The 17,746-nt window shown below is 37.7% G+C and overlaps 1 protein-coding gene across 2 annotated transcripts in view; it reads right to left on the bottom strand.

The window, feature by feature from the left end:
• MED13L (mediator complex subunit 13L) overlaps nucleotides 1-17,746 on the bottom strand; it is a 295,894-nt gene that overhangs the window by 249,695 nt on the left and 28,453 nt on the right. For both annotated transcript variants that reach the window (XM_060028113.1, XM_060028114.1), the window contains exon 2: nucleotides 3,509-3,746. In XM_060028113.1, the coding sequence (XP_059884096.1) occupies nucleotides 3,509-3,746 (238 nt within the window). The remainder of the gene's footprint in view (nucleotides 1-3,508; nucleotides 3,747-17,746) is intronic.

The raw sequence follows: 17,746 nt of genomic DNA, 5'->3' as shown, positions 1-17,746 counted from the left end.
ATGCAGAGAAGGCAGTTAAGTTACTAATCTACTTTACAGGGATCCAACAGAGTCAAATCTTAAAGTTCTGATCTCTTTATAACATAATTTAAGGTTTGTTGTGAAACTCCATTTACAGCCTAAATCTAGACAAATTTCCTATGAGCAGGGGTATCTTCCCTCCTCTCTAATATTTTATTATTCCCAGTTATTCCACCAGACATTAACAAACTCAAAAATGATTACTTCAACCTAAAAGTATACATTGAAAACTAATATTTGACAAACATTAGCAAATACTGAATGTTATACAGAATGGACCAATTGCCAAAATGTTTTAATTTTGATGTTTGAGTAATTGCTGGCATTGTAGTAGTAGCAGCAAGAGTTACAATTATAGATTACCGTTCTCTGTGCTGTTCTAAGTACTTTAACTTTTCTTTTATCCTTATAACCCAATTTAGAGTGAGGAAACTGAAGCACAGATAAGTTAAATAACTTGACCAAGGATACAGAGCTAGCAAGTCAACGAGCAGGGATTCAAATCCAAGCCTCTGAACCACTATGCCATACAATATAAATAGCAATTCCCCAAACAAGAGCCCAAAAGTGTTTATCCAAGTGACAGGAACAGGTTATAAATGTGTCTTGGTCTTCTCACAGGCTATTTCACAGGTATTCAAAGCATTTAAACAAAAAGTCTAGTATAAAACTGCGTGTATCCCACAGGCTTATTCTCTTTCTGTAGGGATTACTTTACACATTTAAATCCAAGATGGTGCTTTGTGAGGTTTCTTAATAGTATGCTATTTGGGCTACACTGTAAAAACAAAGGGAAATGCCTAATAACATAACTAAAAAGTATTTTAAAGAACAGTAAAATGTCCCTAAAAAAGAGAATGCTACAAATAATAGTACCATCATCTTAACATTAAAGGATTCTGATAAAATTTATTTTAGCCAAAATGAAATGACTCATATATACTAGAGAATGAAATAGATTGCAAAATATCCTCAATGTGTAAGACTACCAATTAAAATATTCCCCTGGTATCCTTTTTTCATGATTGCTCTGCCTGTCATATTCTCCCTCACTTGAAACAAAGTTGTCTTTATGCCACTCATTTTTCTAATTATGTTTCAAATATTTTCTAATATTAGGTTGAAACACAAAACTATCCTTTACAACCACTTTTACCTACAGAAAAGATCATTTGCTTCAATCTAATAACTTTCACAAATTCAACAAATTAAAAAGGGTAGATGTACTTAACAAAGTTATGATTGTTCCATCACTGTAATACTTCCCTGGGGGCACGCAAAAAAATAAACAGTTTACACCGTTTTCAGACTCAAAAGGGAAGAAAATTAAAAAGTAATCATTATGAGGCAAAAACATTCACAAGATACTGTTAAGTGAGAAGGCCTGAGTTACAAAACAGTACAATACCACTTTCATTTATACACAGAAACACCAAATATTAAAACTCTGCTTTGGACTTTAGGATTTTTGTTTCTTTGTTCTCTTCCTTTAGTGGTTCTACTTTCCTAATTTTCTAATTAAAATGCAGTATTTCTGTAATTTATAAAAACAATTTAAAAGAAGTTAATCTTTGCTTAATTCTTTACCATGAAAACAATACACTAACGAATCTACATATGCAATCTAAAACAGCTATAAAATATTTAAACAGCCTACATCTTTTTGTTAACTCAGTAACAAAATCTATGAGAAATAACACAATAACTTAATAACTTATTTCTAAAAACACTGATCCTGTGCTTTGTTGGTATGGAAAAATAACTTTATACATCAATTAAATAAGCGTAAATAACCGTAGGGTTTGGTTTCATCATCACTGTAAAATGATGATTTGTGTTGCCAACAAATAAAGACCAGACCAAAAAGTTAAAACATAAGGGATCAATAGGGAATAGAAAAATGGAAGGAGATTAAGAGTCAGAAACAATCACACAAAATGAAACTTAGTAAAACAAACAAAAATGCTATATTCCTCTACCACATGTATAAAAAATTTTTTAAAGAACAAAAAGATATGTTTTGATACTTAAATGGACAAATATAAATGTTATAAGTATCTTTCAGGAGGTATTTTATTTTTAAAATTCTGATAACCAGAAACCAGATGTTTAAAACTAATTTTTACCTGAGTTCACTGCTAACTACATGAAATAAGCTTCGAGATGCATATAATTCTGAGATATTGTTGACTAACCAGCTAAGTAAGCAATCTTACCCAGAACAGATTCTTATATTTATAAACCAAATACGCTAAAAACTATAGGAGAAAGGTTTGAGTTGAACAAATGGGCCATAAAGTAAACAGCTCAGTTAGTCCACTGTGGTTTACTGCCCTCTGGCTGTTGTGGCAGGAGATATCACAGATCAAAAATGGCTGTAAAGAAAAGCTAGGAAGGTGTCAGGCAGAAGTTGGCAGGAAATCCTTTAGGCAAATTTCAACGCTTTGGAATAGATCCTCAAATACATTAAAGTTAGTTTCAATCCTTCTTTTAAAAACAATATGAAGTAACACAACATTTCAAACACCATCTGAAATTTTTCAACCACAAATTAATAAAATACAGAGTAATTTAGACACAATAAAAGCTGGCTCAAGGAGACTAAGTCAAAAAGAGTTAATGCCCTACCCTAACTAAAGATCAGAATTAGTCCTGATTTAGAAAAATTCTTTAGCATACTAGATAGAAAGATTTAGGTGAAGAGGTGTAAAGTTTTACTAGAAATTCAAAGAATATCGATAAAATTTCCTCTGGTTATAAATCTGTGGTAAATACAAAAAGTAGCTCAGAATAATGAAACTCTTACATTAGTTCAAAATTTCCAGATATCAGATGTAATCTGAAGCTAAAAATTAGACAGCATTGGAGCAAATATTTCTTGGAATCACCTAATTACATAAAAAGCAGGAACAAAACACAGGAAAACTTGCTATGCCAAAATCGGAGTAGGTTCTTTACATAAATCTTTCTTCAAAATATTATCCAATGTCATCTCATAACTTTGTCCAACAAGGCTTGCACTAAATTTCTATTATCACTTTACAATTTTCCACCAGAGTTCATCTGGCAATAAACCATAACAGCAACAGTCCAAAAAAAACCAATTCTGTTCATTTCACTGACTTGCTAATTACTCACATTTCACTATCATTTTAAAACAATGGATTTTAGCACGTTTCACTATCATTTTAAAACAATGGATTTTAGCCTCAATCCCAACCCTAACACCCAGGGGACACTATACTTTCCTTTAATAGGAGTGGCTCACAAGGTTCTGATTCCCAGCATGACTGAGAACAAACAAGAAAATTTGAAAAAAACGGGGGGTGGAAAGAAGAGGGGTGAGAGTAAGGATGTTCCTTTGACACACAGCCCATTAAACACTCGGATTTTTCTTCTCAGCAAGTCTTAATAACCTCTTCAGAATTTACCACTGTTCAAAAATATACAATGCAAATTAATTTTTAAGAAAAAACAAAAAACTTACCCTGTAGTTCATGATGTATTACACCCACTAAGTTGGGTTCATCTCCCCACCAGAATATCCATAACTCTTTGCAATCTGGTTTGACATCACGACGCCATACACACAGCAAGTTGGCTTGCAGACAGCGGATGAAACTTAACAGGATTGGATCATCTTGGGCTGGGGCTGAAATTATGGGTCCGCAGTCCCCATGCCCTCCAAAATTGTACCTACGCCATTTGATTCCTGTGAGTTCAGCCTGGAAAAAGTAAAGAAAATTACAACAGTTTTGACTGTTCTTTCTACTGAATACTAAAAACAGGCTTCCATACAGATAAATAAATTTGCTAAAATAAATATTTACAGTATACCTCATATAGTAAGATTTCTTCCACTGAAAAATTTATGTCAACCCTCGATTTTTTTTTAAGGGGAAAACAACTCATTTCCTCCTATCAAGATTTCTACATAGCTCTTTATATTAAATACCAAAATACAGCAAACAGAGTCATTATTTCCTGTTGAACCATTTTTTTAACTGAAATTTACTTGAAAGTCCCTATAAATAAAATTTTCTATATTATTATGACTTATTTAATTCATAAATTATATTTAGAAATGAAGTAAGAGTTTAAAAAATAAGTTTGTAGAACTGAAATAATTTCTTTTGAAGAATTTCCTCAATTTCGTCCCATCCAGAAGCTACAGTTTAAATATTTTTTAATCAGGGAAACAGTATGCAGTACCACAGTGCTTCACTATGAAAGCCAAAATAGCCTGCTAATAAAACTGATGGAAAATTATCAGCAATTTATTCATGTAATTTAACGTGTAGCACACAGAAAAGCTTTGCTTCTGTAACAATTCCCTAACATAGCTTCGTCTTTTGTTTTTTAAACACATTTTAAAACATGGTAACTTTAAACCAGCTGACAGCTGATCCTCTGTCTTTATTCTGTTACATGTATTTGTATTCTAAAATTTTTAAATCTTAGGTTTAAAAGGAACTAAATTTCAAGGATGTTTCAACACAAACAAAAGTTAAATTCCTTACTTAAATAACTATAAACTACAACTATGTATTCAAAACTGATAGTAAAACTGATTCTGTACCAAACAGTCCATGTGTCCCTTGCATTTAATCCTTACTCACTCACAGTCCCCCCTCCTCACCCTCCCACCACAACCAAGTTAGTAATTTTGGTCAAGAAGTTGTTTTTCAAAAAACAAGTACCGCAGGGGAGAAAAATAACTGCATCTTCTACTACCATAACTGAAACAAATTTAAAGTGCTAAAACAATCACTATAATGAACATCTCTAAGAAAAAAATATCAGTTTTCTTCAATCCCCCAAAAAAGCTTCACTTAAAAAATGACTCCAAAAATAATAATATCCAAACTAAAACTGTCTGAAAGTCACTAACTTTTCCTTTCACATTATGAGATATGGAAATCTAATCTTTAATGAATAGTCTTCGTAAAAACTGGTATTGGCATCATTTAGGCTTTCCCTTTGTACCACTTGGTTTCCTCCAGCTATAAAAGAACGACCTGGCCGATGAAAAAGTTCAAACAAAGAGTAAACTAATCACACAAGAAATAATTATTCTCCATAATCACATCAGAAATAATTATCAGCATCCTACTTTATGTTCTTCCTGTTTTTCTGTACTTAAACTTTTTGAAGTTAGAATCATATTGCATGGTTTTATATCCTTTTTCACATACTATAAATATTTCTATATATTACTAATTATTATTAAAAACAATTCTTAATATTTTCATACTATTCACTCTTTGAAGAAAACAATTTACTCAGAGGACTTCCGGGAAGATGGCGGAAGAGTAAGACGCGGAGATCGCCTTCCTCCCCACAGATACACCAGAAATACATCTACACGTGGAACAACTCCTACAGAACACCTACTGAATGCTGGCAGAAGACCTCAGACCTCCCAAAAGGCAAGAAACCCCCCACGTACCTGGGTAGGGAAAAAGAAAAAAGAATAAACAGAGACAAAAGGATAGGGACGGGACCGGCACCAGTGGGAAGGAGCTGTGAAGGAGGAAAGGTTTCCACACACTAGGAAGCCCCTTCGCGGGCGGAGACTGCAGGTAGCGGAGGGGGGAAGCTTCGGGGCCGCGGAGGAGAGCACAGCAACAGGGGTGCGGAGGGCAAAGCAGAGAGATTCCTGCACAGAGGATCAGTGCCGACCGGCACTCACCAGCCCGAGAGGCTTGTCTGCTTCCCCGCCAGGGCGGGCGGGGCTGGGAGCTGAGGCTCTGGCTTCGGCCGAAGCGCAGGGAGAGGACTGGGGTTGGCAGCGTGAACACATCCTGCAGGGGGTTAGTGCGCCACGTCTAGCCGGGAGGGAGTCCGGGAAAAGTCTGGACCTGCCGAAGAGGCAAGAGACTTTTTCTTCCCTCTTTGTTTCCTGGTGTGCAAGGAGAGGGGATTAAGAGTGCTGCTTAAAGGAGCTCCAGACACGGGCGCGAGCCGCTACTAAAAGCGCGGACCCCAGAGACAGGCATGAGACGCTTAGGCTGCTGCTGCCGCCACCAAGAAGCCTGTGTGCGAGCACAGGTCACTATCCACACACCCCTTCCGGGGAGCCTGTGCGGCCCGCCACTGCCAGGGTCCCAGGATCCAGGGACAACACCCCGGGAGAATGCACGGCGCGCCTCAGCCTGGTGCAACGTCATGTTGGCCTCTGCTGCCGCAGGCTCGCCCCACACTCCGTGCCCCTCCCTGCCCCCGGCCTGAGTGAGCCAGAGCCCCCGAATCAGCGGCTCCTTTAACCCCGTCCTGTCTGAGCGAAGAACAGACGCCCTCCGGCAACCTACACACAGAGGCGGGGCCAAATCCAAAACTGAGCCCCTGGGAGCTGTGAGAACAAAGAAGAGAAAGGGAAAATCTCTCCCAGCAGCCTCAGAAGCAGCGGATTAAAGCTCCACAATCAACTTGATGTACCCTGCATCTGTGGAATACCTGAATAGACAACCAATCATCCCAAACTGAGGAGGTGGACTTTGAGAGCAAGCTTTATGATTTTTTCCCCTTTGCCTCTTTTTGTGAGTGTGTATGTATATGCTTCTGTGTGAGATTTTGTCTGTATAGCTTTTCTTCCACCATTTGTCCCAGGGTTCTATCCGTCCATTTTTTTGTTTTTTGTTTTCTCTTAATAATTATTTTTTTATTTTAATAACTTTATTATATTTTATCTTACTTTATTTTATTTTACTTTATCTTTTTTCCTTCCTTCCCTCCTTCCTTCCTCCCTCCCTCCCTCCATTCTTTTCTTTCTTTCTTTCTTTCTTCTACTAATTCTTTTTTTCTACATTTTCTCCCTCTCCTTCTGAGCCTTGTGGATGAAAGCCTCTTGGTGCTGCAGCGAGGAGTTAGTGCTGTGCCTCTGAGGTGGGAGAGCCAACTTGAGGACACTGGTCCACAAGAGACCTCCCAGCTCCACATAACATCAAACAGCGAAAATCTCCCAGAGATCTTCATCTCAACACCAGCACCCAGCTTCACTCGACGACCAGCAAGCTACAGTGCTGGACATCCTATGCCAAACAACTAGCAAGACAGGAATACAACCCCACCCATTAGCAGAGAGGCTGCCCCAAATCATAATAAGTCCACAGACACCCCAAAACACACCACCAGACGTGGACCTGCCCACCAGAAAGACAAGATCCAGCCTCATCCACCAGAACACAGGCACTAGTCCCCTCCACCAGGAAGCCTACACAACCCACTGAACCAACCTTAGCCACTGGGGACAGACACCAAAAACAATGGAAACTACGAACCTGCAGCCTGCAAAAAGGAGACCCCAAACACAGTAAGATAAGCAAAATGAGAAGACAGAAAAACACACAGCAGATGAAGGAGCAAGATAAAAACCCACCAGACCTAACAAATGAAGAGGAAATAGGCAGTCTACCTGAAAAAGAATTCAGAATAATAATAGTAAAGATGATCCAAAATCTTGGAAATAGAATAGACAAAATGCAAGAAACATTTAACAAGGACCTAGAAGAACTAAAGATGAAACAATGATGAACAGCACGATAAATGAAATGAAAAATACTCTAGATGGGATCAATAGCAGAATAACTGAGGCAGAGAATGGATAAGTGACCTGGAAGATAAAATAGTGGAAATAACTACTGCAGAGCAGAATAAAGAATGAAAAGAACTGAAGACAGTCTCAGAGACCTCTGGGACAACATTAAACACACCAACATTCGAATTATAGGGGTTCCAGAAGAAGAAGAGAAAAAGAAAGGGACTGAGAAAATATTTGAAGAGATTATAGTTGAAAACTTCCCTAATATGGGAAAGGAAATAGTTCATCAAGTCCAGGAAGCACAGAGAGTCCCATACAGGATAAATCCAAGGAGAAATACGCCAAGACACATATTAATCAAACTGTCAAAAATTAAATACAAAGAAAACGTATTAAAAACAGCAAGGGAAAAACAACAAATAACACACAAGGGAATCCCCATAAGGTTAACAGCTGATCTTTCAGCAGAAACTCTGCAAGCCAGAAGGGACTGGCAGGACATATTTAAAGTGATGAAGGAGAAAAACCTGCAACCAAGATTACTCTACCCAGCAAGGATCTCATTCAGATTTGATGGAGAAATTAAAACCTTTACAGACAAGCAAAAGCTGAGAGAGTTCAGCACCACCAAACCAGCTCTACAACAACGGCTAAAGGAACTTCTATAGGCAAAAAACACAAGAGAAGGAAAAGACCTACAATAACGAACCCAAAACAATTAAGAAAATGGGAATAGGAACATACATATTGATAATTACCTTAAATGTAAATGGACTAAATGCTCCCACCAGAAGACACAGATTGGCTGAATGGATACAAAAACAAGAACCATATATTTGCTGTCTACAAGAGACCCACTTCAGACCTAGAGACACATACAGACTGAAAGCAAGGGGATGGAAAAAGATATTTCATGCAAATGGAAACCAAAAGAAAGCTGGAGTAGCAATTCTCATATCAGACAAAATAGACTTTAAAATAAAGACTATCAGAAGAGACAAAGAAGGACACTACATAATGATCAAGGGATCGATCCAAGAAGAAGATATAACAATTGTAAATATTTATGCACCCAACATAGGAGCACCTCAATACATAAGGCAAATACTAACAGCCATAAAAAGGGAAATCGACAGTAACACATTCATAGTAGGGGACTTTAACAGCCCACTTTCACCAATGGACAGATCATCCAAAATGAAAATAAATAAGGAAACACAAGCTTTAAATGATACATTAAACAAGATGGACTTAATTGATATTTATAGGACATTCCAACCAAAAACAACAGAATACACATTTTTCTCTAGTGCTCATGGAACATTCTTCAGGATAGATCATACCTTGGGTCACAAATCAAGCCTTGGTAAATCTAAGAAAACTGAAATTGTACCAAGTATCTATTCCAACCACAACACTATGAGACTAGACATCAATTACAGGAAAAGATCTGTAAAAAATACAAACACATGAAGGCTAAACAATACACTACTTAATAACGAAGTGATCACTGAAGAAATCAAAGAGGAAATCAAAAAATACCTAGAAATAAATGACAATGGAGACACGATGACCCAAAATCTATGGGATGCGGCAAAAGCAGTTCTAAGAGGGAAGTTTATAGCAATACAATCCTATCTTAAGAAATAGGAAACATCTCAAATAAACAACCTAACCTTGCACCTAAAGCAATCAGAGAAAGAAGAACAAAAACACCCCAAACTTAGCAGAAGGAAAGAAATCATCAAAATCAGATCAGAAATAAATGAAAAAGAAATGAAGGAAACGATAGCAAAGATCAATAGAACTAAAAGCTGGTTCTTTGAGAAGATAAACAAAATTGATAAACCATTAGCCAGACTCATCAAGAAAAAAAGGGAGAAGACTCAAATCAATAGAATTAGAAATGAAAAAGGAGAAGTAACAACTGACACTGCAGAAATACTAAAGATCGTAAGAGATTACTACAAGCAACTCTATGCCAATAAAATGGACAACCTGGAAGAAATGGACAAATTCTTAGAAAGGCACAACCTGCCAAGACTGAATCAGGAAGAAATAGAAAATATGAACAGGCCAATCACAAGCACTGAAGTTGAAACTGTGATTAAAAATCTTCCAACAAACAAAAGCCCAGGACCAGATGGCTTCACAGGCGAATTCTATCAAACATTTAGAGAAGAGGTAACACCTATCTTTCTCAAACTCTTCCAAAATATAGCAGAGGGAGGAACACTCCCAAACTCATTCTACGAGGCCACCATCACCCTGATACCAAAACCAGACAAGGATGTCACAAAGAAAGAAAACTACAGGCCAATATCACTGATGAACATAGATGCAAAAATCCTCAACAAAATACTAGCAAACAGAATCCAACAGCACATTAAACAGATCATACACCATGATCAAGTGGGGTTTATTCCAGGAATGCAAGGATTCTTCAATATATGCAAATCAATCAACGTGATACACCATATTAACAAATTGAAGGAGGAAAAACCATATGATCATCTCAATAGATGCAGAGAAAGCTTTCGACAAAATTCAACACCCATTTATGATGAAAATCCTCCAGAAAGTAGGCATAGAGGGAACTTACCTCAACATAATAAAGGCCATATATGACAAACCCACAGCCAACATTGTCCTCAATGGTGAAAAACAGAAACCATTTCCACTAAGATAGGAACAAGACCAGGTTGCCCACTCTCACCACTCTTATTCAACATAGTTTTGGAAGTTTTAGCCACAGCAATCAAAGAAGAAAAGGAAATAAAAGGAATCCAAATCGCAAAAGAAGTAGTAAAGCTGTCACTATCTGCAGATGACATGATACTATACATAGAGAATCCTAAAGATGCTACCAGAAAACTACTAGAGCTAATCAGTGAATCTGGTAAATTAGCAGGATACAAAATTAATGCACAAAACTCTCTGGCATTCCTATACACTAATGACGAAAAATCTGAAAGTGAAATCAAGAAAACACTCCCATTTACCATTGCAACAAAAAGAATAAAATACCTAGGAATAAACCTACCTAAGGAGACAAAAGACCTGTATGCAGAAAATTATAAGACACTGATGAAAGAAATTAAAGATGCTACAAATAGATGGAGAGATATACCATGTTCTTGGATTGGAAGAATCAACATTGTGAAAATGACTCTACTACCCAAAGCAATCTACAGATTCAATGCAATCCCTATCAAACTACCACTGGCATTTTTCACAGAACTAGAACAAAAAATTTCACAATTTGTATGGAAACACAAAAGACCCCGAATAGCCAAAGCAATCTTGAGAATGAAAAACGGAGCTGGAGGAGTCAGGCTCCCTGACTTCAGACTATACCACAAAGCTACAGTAATCAAGACAGTATGGTACTGGCACAAAAACAGAAATATAAATCAATGGAACAGGATAGAAAGCCCAGAGATAAACCCACGCACATATGGTCACCTTATCTTTGATAAAAGAGGAAGGAATGTACAGTGGAGAAAGGACAGCCTCTTCAATAAGTGGTGCTGGGAAAACTGGACAGGTACGTGTAAAAGTACGAAATTAGATCACTCCCTAACACCATACACAAAAATAAGCTCAAAATGGATTAAAGACCTAAATGTAAGGCCAGAAACTATCAAACACTTAGAGGAAAACATAGGCAGGACACTCTATGACATAAATCACAGCAAGATCCTTTTTGACCCACCTCCTAGAGAAATGGAAATAAAAACAAAAATAAACAAATGGGACCTAATGAAACTTCAAAGCTTTTGCACAGCAAAGGAAACCATAAACAAGACCAAAAGACAACCCTCAGAATGGGAGAAAATATTTGCAAATGAAGCAACTGACAAAGGATTAATCTCCAAAATTTATAAGCAGCTCATGCAGCTCAATATCAAAAAGCAAACAACCCAATCCAAAAATGGGCAGAAGACCTAAATAGACATTTCTCCAAAGAAGATATACAGACTGCCAACAAACACATGAAAGTATGCTCAACATCATTAATCATTAGAGAAATGCAAATCAAAACTACAATGAGATATCATCTCACACCAGTTAGAATGGCCATCATCAAAAAATCTAGAAACAATAAATGCTGGAGAGGGTGTGGAGAAAAGGGAACCCTCTTGCACTGTTGGTGGGAATGTAAATTGACACAGCCACTGTGGAGAACAGTATGGAGGTTCCTTAAAAAACTACAAATAGAACTACCATATGACCCAGCAATCCCACTACTGGGCATATACCCTGAGAAAACCATAACTCAAAAAGAGTCATGTACCAAAATGTTCATTGCAGCTCTATTTACAATAGCCCGAAAATGGAAACAACCTAAGTGTCCATCATCGGATGAATGGATAAAGAAGATGTGGCACATATATACAATGGAATATTACTCAGCCATAAAAAGAAACGAAATTGAGCTATTTGTAATGAGGTGGATAGACCTAGAGTCTGTCAAAGTGAAGTAAGTCAGAAAGAGAGAGACAAATTCCGTATGCTAACACATATATATGGAATTTTAGAAAAAAAAGATGTCATGAAGAACCTAGGGGTAAAACAGGAATAAAGACACAGACCTACTAGAGAATGGACTTGAGGATATGGGGAGGGGGAAGGGTAAGCTGTGACAAAGCGAGAGAGAGGCATGGACATATATACACTACCAAACATAAGGTAGATAGCTAGTGGGAAGCAGCCGCATAGCACAGGGAGATCAGCTTGGTGCTTTGTGACCGCCTGGAGGGGTGGGATAGGGAGGGTGGGAGGGAGGGAGACGCAAGAAGGAAGAGATATGGGAACATATGTATGTATAGAACTGATTCATTTTGTTGTAAAGCAGAAACTAACACACCATTGTAAAGCAATTATACGCCAATAAAGATGTTAAAAAAAAAGCAAATTGCTAAAACAAATAGTTGAATTTAATTGGTAATCTCTATTAAAACACATTGATATCATGCAGTGTCTAATATAATAATCTGATTAAAAATTGATGGTTTGGTTTGCTTTCTCAAAAAAAAAATTTATTCCATAACAACTGGACAATCTTCCTATTTCACTATTATAATTATTATAATTGGTGAACATCCTTGAACATTATTTTCCTGATTACTTTCCTTACGAGAGATTGCTTGCTGTAGAATTACCAAAGAATACAAATATTTTAGGACTCATGAAAGAATGCTACCACACTGCTTTTTAGTAGTCTCACCCATACAAATAACCTCCTGCCAAACTGCATATCTTTTAAAATACCTGTTGATTTAATAAAATGATATGCTCTTGTACCAATTGGTAGTCTTCATTCTACTAAGAGGAAATTATTATCATATATTTGATCAGAAGTATAACCTGGGGCCAGTCTTCTTGGGTTTGATTCCCAGCTGTGTACTTACTAGCTGAAAGTAGCAAGTACCTAGCAAATTATTTAATCTTTGTCTCTCAGTTGCCTTACCGGTAAAATTAGAATAATGGTATTGAGAGTTGATTAAATGAGTTAGTATATACAGAAAGCGCTTAGGACAGTGCCTGGCACATAGCAAAAAATATAAATGATACTGGTTCATTACTAGTAGTACTAGTGTAGTAGTACTACTTCCCTTTAGTTGTCTGTCCACATCGTTTCTGTTTTTCTATCATAGAAGTTCGTTTCCTCAAATAAAAGCAGTGTGTGTGTATGTTATGTTTTAATCAGAAAGCCTAAGATCAATTTTTAAATAAATATCAAAGAAGGAAACTAAATAAGACTAAGTGGGGGCAGCTGAAATCAGAAAAGTCAAGTAGAAGACTAACTTTTCTTATATCACCTAAGCTAGTGTTCTGTGCCTAAGGATCCTGAGGAAGTGGAGGGGAGAAGAGAAGAGGAGGAAAACATACCAATAAAAATGAATCACTAATGCTTACATTAACCATATTTAAAAGGTTAGAAAATTAAAATACATCAGAGATTTAAATATCAGGTGAGTCAGTCCCCAAGAAAATCTACACAGCAACTTAATCACAAGAATACTTTCACCTGTAACACCCAGCATGGTTCAGCAGACAAAATACTTGGCTTTGGGCTTCCTTGGTGGCACAGTGGTTGAGAGTCCGCCTGCCGATGTGGGGGACGCGGGTTCGTGCCCCGGTCTGGGAGGATCCCACGTGCCGTGGAGCGGCTGGGCCTGTGGGCCATGGCCGCTAAGCCTGCACGTCCGGAGCCTGTGCTCCGCAACAGGAGAGGCCACAGCAGTGAGAGGCCCGCGTACCGAAAAAGAAAACAAAAAAAAAACTTGGCTTTGATTCAGGAGAATGGTTTCCTAATCCTAGCACTTGCACTAACTTCCTATCAGTGTTTCTATGGTCTCAGTGGTAAAAGAAAGCCGCTGCCACCTGCTCTATATCTTTATGGAGTTGTTCTAGCAAGTGATGTAATACAAATGCAAGTGACATAACATCAAGGCTACAAACTTAATCTCTTCATAACTAATTCAGCCAGAAGTACTAAAAATGTCCAATCATTTAAAAACAATTTATCCCTTTACCTTAAAACTAAAATTAAATATCACTATACCAGTCTTCACTGGAAAATGTAACAATGAAACACCATTCAAGCCTAACAGACACCTAGGTATAAAATGAATGTTCAAAGACTTAGCTTTAAATTTTGAGTTAATATTTGATTAAGAGGAAAAATGACTGAAACACCTTGTCCAAGAAAAAAAATCCTAGAATGGATGTATATTTAATTACACTATTAAAATATATCTTCACATACCGTGACCATGTTTATAATTAAAAATCAATTCCACACAAAGTTCTGTTGACCCAATTTCTGACAAATGTGTACTTCCAAGACTCAAAATTCTTGAAGCAACCCTTTAAAGTATTTCTAGGTGCAAATTATCCCAAAAATGCAATTATTTCTCACTGTCAAAGATGAACAATTTATATTTAAGATTACATGGTTTTTAAAATATAGAATCGGAAAAAAGTATGCAAGGAAAAAAATCAGTATTGCGCATAGATAGAACGATAACCACAACCATCATCATTTATTCATCACCTACTTAATACCAGGCAGCATACTAGGGTCTTCTCATAGAATTTCTAATATGAGGCACCATACTAGTGTCTTCATATATAATTTCTAATCTTCTCAAACAGTTAAAATAATTCTCAGAAACACAAAGCTTAAATAATTCTCCAATAACCACACAGGTAGCAACTGGCAGATCCCAAACATAACTGGATTTAAAGCATAACTGAATTTAAAGCATAAACTCTTTCTGCTCTGCCATACTGTTTCACAGGGCTAATGGTAAAAATTAGCCCTAGAGGATTATAAAATAGTACAAAGAAACAGTCATCAACTCAATTTAGCAATGACAAGAGCTCACGGCCAAACTTTCTAATTTAAGAAAGTTCCTGAATCTTTCTTTACTCATCCTGAGTTATTAAGAAAATTAGTATAAGGGCTTCCCTGGTGGCGCAGTGGTTTAGAGTCCGCCTGCCGATGCAGGGGACACGGGTTCGTGCCCCGGTCCGGGAAGATCCCACATGCCGCGGAGCAGCTGGGCCCGTGAGCCGTGGCCGCTGAGCCTGCACGTCCGGAGCCTGTGCTCCGCAATGGGAGAAGACACAACAGTGAGAGGCCTGCGTACCAAAAAAACAAAAAAAAAAAGAGGAAACTAGTATAAGACTGCCCACTACACCATTCCATAAATAGGAGAGACCTGTTTCATTTCACTCAGATAATTACATGCCTTCTTTACATGTTACCACTATAAGACCATACTCACACAAGCTAATTTTTAGAGGATATGTATAACAAACCAAGAAAATAACTATTCTAATAGCAAGAGAGACTGGAGGAAAATTTTCTCAGCCGTGGCTGGTATCAGCTGTACAGGTAGTCGGCATCCTCCGGGAACTGAACTTAACTGGCAGAGACTACCCTGGCCTAAACAGAAGTTCAATACAGAATGGTTCACATTAAAAAGATTACAACAGAATCAGGATAAATGCACTTTCTTATGACATGAATGTATTTAAAGAAAATTTATATTGATTCTTAATATCCTATTCTTTAGGTACTATACATAGGAAATGAGCTGATAAATTTTCCCAATGGAGGTCATTTATTTGCACTAACCCTTGGTAATCAGATCCCTCATGACCAACATATACTTTCAGTGTGGCTCTCCAAAGTTAAACCTGTATTCAGAGGTCATGGAATAGAATAAAACTAACGTAACTCGGTAAGAATGAACCCAGAGTGTAGTATCATGGAAAAAACCCTGGTCGCAGGTCGGGAGATCTAGGTTCAAGTCCTAGTTTTTCAACTATTTACCTAAACAATATCAGGAAATCTCCATCTCTGGGCACCTTGGCTTCCTGGCCTGTAAGGTGATATGGTTGACCTAGATACTATAAATGAGTTCAAGTCTCCTGACCCAGGCTAATTACATCCCACTCACAAAGGCAACCTGTAAATGAGACTGACCCTTATAAGATGCCTTACAATGATCAGCGGGAATAGGAGAGCGACCAGAAGATACTTTATGAATTTTCAAGAATAGTCGAAAGAAAGATTTCTCCAACTACAGAACAATTAACTTAATATCAATCCTTGACAGGATTCTAGGATGGTATGTCGAAAAGGCAGCTGTGATCACTTGAGACTACATGAGTACATTAGGAAATTCCAAGTCTGCCTCACCTCACTTCCTCCTGTGATAGGGTTACTACACTAGTAGACCAAAGAAATACAGCTAACAAACATATTAAGTCACCTCTCAACTGTAGTCATAGGAAGGAAAAAAGTCAGGATCATAGAAAACGTCTGTTAAAACATAACTAATCAGCTCCAGGTAAAGACGGCAGAGTAAACACACACATCTGCTTTTGCTCTCTCTTAAATCCCTCAAAAAAAAACCAGTAAAGAAGTTTGTTTCTTTGTTTTGTTTTTTTCCCTTAAACCATAAAATCACAATGGTAGGTAGTAGTGATGAGCGCATCCAGGTTTTGAAAGGCAAGAAGCAGATGCTCGAGGTCAAGAGTCTTATAACACCAAAGAAAACTGTGGAGAAAGCGGAGCTACAACCCAATTTACACAGAATTATAAATACAGGTACAGTCGTCCCTCAGTATCCATGGAGGATTGGTTCCAGAATGCCCCCACAAATACCAAAATCTGTGGATGCTCAAGTCCCTTATATAAATGGTGTAGTATTTGCATATAACCTATGCATATCCTTTAAGTAATCTTTGGGTTACTTATGATACCTAAAACAATGTAAATGCTATGTAAATAGTTGCAGGTGCAAAGCAAATGCAAGTTTTTCTTTTTGGAACTTTCTGGAATTTTTTTCTGAATATTTTTGGTCTGCAGTTGATTGAATCCACAAATGCAGAACCCACAGTTATGGACGTATCTTGTGGAAGTAGAAAGGCAGAGAAAAGAGCAAATAAGGAAAACTAGTTGAAAGCCTGCTTAGAAGACACTCAGAACCCAGGTACCCTCCCCACTGCCTGTCTTTACAGTAGCAAATCACTGGAAGGGTATTCTCTGGGGCCAGTAAAACACAGGGTATCTGAACTCATGGACACAGGTGCAGATGAAGGCAGGAAACCAGGAAACAGTACATCAGGTGACCACGTACAGAATGAAGGTCAAAAATCACCCTCTCCAACCCTCTCCCTCTAAGCACCTAGAAAGCTGGTAGCCAGTCTTTCATCCCCCAGAAAGGAGTCTGGAAAAGTCTTCTCTGGGAAAACTGACAGCTCAACAGAAAAGACCTCAAGATAATGACATCAAAGCTTCCCCAACTAAAGAGTCCACCCCAATCAGTGAACTGCACAGTAAACAAATGTCACTCCCATACTACTTCGAAGCAGTTTTTTAGTCCATCTTTCCTAAACATGAACAGATGACCAGGAATTACTAAAAAGTTGAGGAAAACCACTGAGGAATTATAGAGACAAAAAATACAGAAAAGTGACTTGGAGTTAACAGACTACATCGGGAGAAGAAAACTTTTAAAAAATCTATCATTAATATTCTCAAAGAGATAAAATAGTGCAACCATTAAAAAAGAACAGGATGGGGCTTCCCTGGTGGCGCAGTGGTTGAGAGTCCGCCTGCCGATGCAGGGGACACGGGTTCGTGCCCCGGTCCGGGAAGAT

This window comes from Delphinus delphis, chromosome 13 (assembly GCF_949987515.2).
Source record: "Delphinus delphis chromosome 13, mDelDel1.2, whole genome shotgun sequence".
Classification (NCBI taxonomy): domain Eukaryota; kingdom Metazoa; phylum Chordata; class Mammalia; order Artiodactyla; family Delphinidae; genus Delphinus; species Delphinus delphis.
Note: the sequence above shows the minus strand (reverse complement) of the source record. Positions and strands in the feature narration are given on the sequence as shown.